The sequence below is a fragment of the Apaloderma vittatum genome, unplaced genomic scaffold (assembly GCF_000703405.1).
Source record: "Apaloderma vittatum isolate BGI_N311 unplaced genomic scaffold, ASM70340v1 scaffold44641, whole genome shotgun sequence".
NCBI lineage: Eukaryota > Metazoa > Chordata > Aves > Trogoniformes > Trogonidae > Apaloderma > Apaloderma vittatum.
Window position 1 is genome coordinate 4,469 of NW_009701633.1, and position 4,176 is coordinate 8,644.

A 4,176-nucleotide genomic window follows, 5' to 3' on the forward strand; every position below is an offset into this window, starting at 1 on the left:
ACTAATAATTTCACACCTGAATTCAGAGGCTAGGAAGAGAACAGGAACGGAGAGAAGGCGGCACTGGTCAGGCTGCTGGGTAGACTACCAGCGTAAACTTGTTTCTGAGAAATATTATGGTGCTGTGTGTTAAAATAGCTGTGCAGCTATTTTATATCTGTGGTGTAAATGTGCGAAACAACCTGCAAGGGTGTGTTGCTCTGCAAGCGGAGAGGATCCAGGAGCTTAGCAGGATGAAGAGACAGACAGAACAGTTCCCTCACTGATGAGGGCCCAGCCTAACAGTACCTGAGTCTGGTGACAATAAGGCTGAGGCAGCTGCAATCCAGCAGTCACCAGGTGAATCCACAGTGACAAGGCAAGACTGAGAAATTCAGTCCGCAGAGGACAGTCTGGGTCAGCAGGGTACATGGCCAGGCATACTTGCTTAAAAGCTGCTTCTGAGTGCTTTTTAACACAGTTGTTTATGGGGAGCCTTCACTGAGACTGTTGTGTGTTTTTTCTGAGAAACCTTCAAGGCCAGCAGGAACTTCTCAAACAGCTTACTCATACCAGATGTGGCCTTCAGAGCAGAGAGCCAAACTCCTGCTGACAGATGTGTGGAATATGTGCAATCAACCCCAGCATTTTTCTGGACTCTCACAGTGACATTTAAATTTGGGTTGCCGTTTGTGCTGAGAACTGAACCTGGGACAGACGTTTTGGTATGAACCATCTTAGAGTGTTCAAGATGTCCTTGCCACAGCAAAGATTAATTGCTGTGTCCTCCTGCTGTTCTTGTCTGAAACCTTTCAGCTCAACTACAGAGACTGCTGATCAAAACCCACACTGGGTAGCAGTTTACGTTTTCTGGAGATGGGAAAGATGAATGGAAGCCTCATAGACTTTTAAAAACTTTTTTGTAAGGTTTTGGGGGGCTATTTTTGTTTCTGATTCTTGTCTATGTTCTGTCTGAAGGGTGTCAGAGTTTTACTAAGGTTCTGGAAACATTTACAACCTGCAGAGTCATGCTGGGAGAGATCCTGTCTGCCTATGAGTTCATGGATGAGAAGTGCATGGAATTAGTTAAGAGACATCTCAAGCTCTCCAGCCCAGTGACAGGTAACAGTCTCCTTCATGCTGTAGAAAGGCGTTGTACTGCTTAGAGATTTTTAGCCTATTTTTTTTATATACGTATGACCATGAGTGTATGGGCATCTCTGATAATTTTTGTACCTAGTATTCAATTTCAAACATGTTTGGTGGAAGTCTTTAAAGATAAGCCATTCTAATTCTACTTGTTCCCACAAAACTGCTAGCTTTCTGAATAGCTGGGTAAAGGATAGAACAGGTAGAATAGGTAAAACAGATAGAATAGGTAAATGATAGAACGTGCAAGTGAAGTGCCATGCAGATAAAAGATTGCCACTTGAACTGCCCTTCTGCGTGACATCAGAGAATTTGGGCAGTAGAGCAACCTCATGAAATGTGCCAAACTTGGGAAGAGCTCCAGAACCTGTGTGAAATTCATGTGCTTTTCTCCTGGAGCATCTGCTTATTCTGTTCTCCCTTACTTTTAGACAGCCCCTTTTATGTTTTAATTGAAACTTCGGGCTCCAACTCAACCCATGATGAAGAAAAATTGAGCAACTTCCTAGAACAGGCCATGACTTCTGGTTTGGTCACTGATGGAACTGTCGCAATGGATGATCAGAAAATAAAGGCAAGTCGTTGTTTCCTTTTGCACAAATCTCTTTGACATGATTCTCTACTTGGATGTGTATTTTTAGTAGAGAAGTGTTCAGACCAGTGTTTGGTATAAATATCCCTGAGTGGTCTGGTAATTTATTTGGCATATTGATTAAAAATGCTAAGAGAGAATACTTACCACTGTTGATTCTTCACAGAAGGCCTGAGTATTTGGGATTTCAGTGGATGTTTCCCCTCTTAAAAAGATCAGAATAACAAAGTATATCTTTCAGTAGTTGCTGGGGTAGGACCCAAACTGCCTGAAAACTATCAAAACCAGGAGCTGAGTTGTCAGTGAAGCCAGAAGTGAGCAAAGTCCTTTAGGTCACTGTTGATGATATATTAGAGACAAGAGACTGTGGTCCTAGAGAACAAGATGGGCATGTAGTGTCTCGGTGAGGAGGGCAGCAGTTTGTGTAGTGATTTGTAGCTACCCAGTGAACATGAGTCTTTTACACCGACCTATGTTTGTTCCAGCCCCAGTTCCCAAACCGACCCTTGCAGATGAGTAGAGGAGACACACCATCACTTTTTGGGAAACCCAGAACAGCTTTGGAGAAAATACCCATGCCTGTGTTCTCTCCATCTGGGGTGTTGTCAGGCTTGAAGAGTTGCTGTAGCACTTGACTGTGTGATGCTGCCAAGAAGGCATTATTACTAGCTTCCAAGAGGCAGAGGATATTGAGGGGAATCAGGCGTGGGTGTTTTATGCAAAGAATCAAGACCCTTTTTCTGTCCATACCACAAAGCATGGAACCCAAAAGGTACCTGGTTTATTTGAATTTCTTTGATTCATCAGACACTGTGGGGCCTGCGAGAGAGGATCACAGAGGCTCTAGCTCATGATGGCTACGTATACAAATATGACATCTCTCTCCCTGTGGAAAAGCTATATGATCTTGTGACTGACATGAGGGCTCGGCTGGGCCGGAGTGCCAAAAACGTGGTGGGCTACGGCCACTTGGGTAAGTGTGGGTGCTGGGGAAGGAGATGATTGCTGTTTTGTGTTCCAGATTTTGCTGTGCAACTTCCTAGTAGTTTTAAAGGTTGGTTTTAGATTAGTGAGAGGCATAGATTAAATAGTCTAGAGCTGTCAGGAAAAGAGGATGCGTAAGGATCATTGTGTTTGAATTTCACTGCTTTCAGACTGTTTTCCATATATAAATGACAAGTTGCTAGCCAGCCAGCCACTGAACTGTCATTTGTATCTTCTTGCTCTGTACTTTCTGTTTTAATATGTAGGTTGTTTTAACTGGACCATCAATTTGATTAATGCATCTAGACATGTTTGGTAGATAAATACTGTCTTGTCCAAAGTGATCAGTCATATTGGAAATCGATTTTGTCCAAGCCATTAATCCTGCAAAAGAGAGTGACAAAGGTAGCACAGAAAGGCCAGTACATTTGTCAAAATGCTTTGAAACTAATTTGATTTTACAAGTAGGTAAACTGGTATCTTAGCAGAACTATTCTGTTCAAATAAATAAAAATAAAACCAAAACAAAACACTTTTCAGCATGTTTGGTTTGAGATGATTTGAAAGACAGGAAGAGACAAGTCTGCATAACAAAGGCTACTTCTGGTAGCTCTTGGTACTGTGAGGGTGTGCTGGGATGAAGAAACAGGTTCTGGAATGAGACTAAGTTGTCTTTATCTTTGTTTTGTCTTCTGAATAACCAGCAACTATGTGCTTAAACAAATACTGTCACAGGCAAGTGCAAAAGGAGAAAATGTTCTGCTTCCTTTGTTTCTTTTGACATAGTGCCAAAGTGCATTTAGAACATTGCACAAATATAATAAGGAGAGAGAAAGCAATGAAGGGCCATATTAAAATGTAATGATCATTATGAAATACCGTCAGGGAAGTCTTTGGCATGCCACTGCGGTATTGGGACACTAATTAATGCAGCAGAGTTGTTTGAGTCCTGAAATCACAAGAGTGAGAATTTGAAAGTAGCTTAACTCAGAACACTTCTTCAAATATTGTACTGAAAGCATGGAAAAACAAAGATCCTATTTGAATTATTTTGTGCATAGAGAGGCTGATGTTTGTAGAAGGACAGTGAGCTGCTTTTTTGCAATTTGTAGGCTAACAAGGGCACCATTGTTCAAGTATGTGGAGGAGACAGTAATGAGTCTCAGTTGCAGGGACGCTGAGTTTTACTTCCAGACCCACTTCTGCAGTGTTTTCTTGCAGGAGATGGAAACTTGCACTTGAACATCACGGCGGAGTCCTACAGCCATTCCCTGCTGGATGCCATTGAGCCATTCGTGTATGAGTGGAGCGCAAGATACAAGGGCAGCATCAGTGCAGAGCACGGACTGGGGTTCAAGAAAAAGCAGTTCATTCAGTACAGCAAACCAAATGAGGCAGTCTTGCTAATGCAGCGTTTCAAAGCCATGTTAGACCCCAAAGGGATCCTCAATCCGTACAAAGTGCTGCCGTGA

General features: G+C 42.5%; 1 protein-coding gene across 1 annotated transcript in view; it reads left to right on the forward strand.

Moving 5' to 3' along the window:
- Positions 1 to 4,176, forward strand: part of D2HGDH (D-2-hydroxyglutarate dehydrogenase) — a gene marked incomplete at its 5' end in the record, with an annotated part of 8,639 nt that extends 4,463 nt beyond the window's left edge. The window contains 4 exons of the mRNA XM_009879201.1: positions 956 to 1,101; positions 1,560 to 1,702; positions 2,528 to 2,693; positions 3,926 to 4,176. Of these exons, the coding sequence (XP_009877503.1) occupies positions 956 to 1,101; positions 1,560 to 1,702; positions 2,528 to 2,693; positions 3,926 to 4,176 (706 nt within the window). The remainder of the gene's footprint in view (positions 1 to 955; positions 1,102 to 1,559; positions 1,703 to 2,527; positions 2,694 to 3,925) is intronic.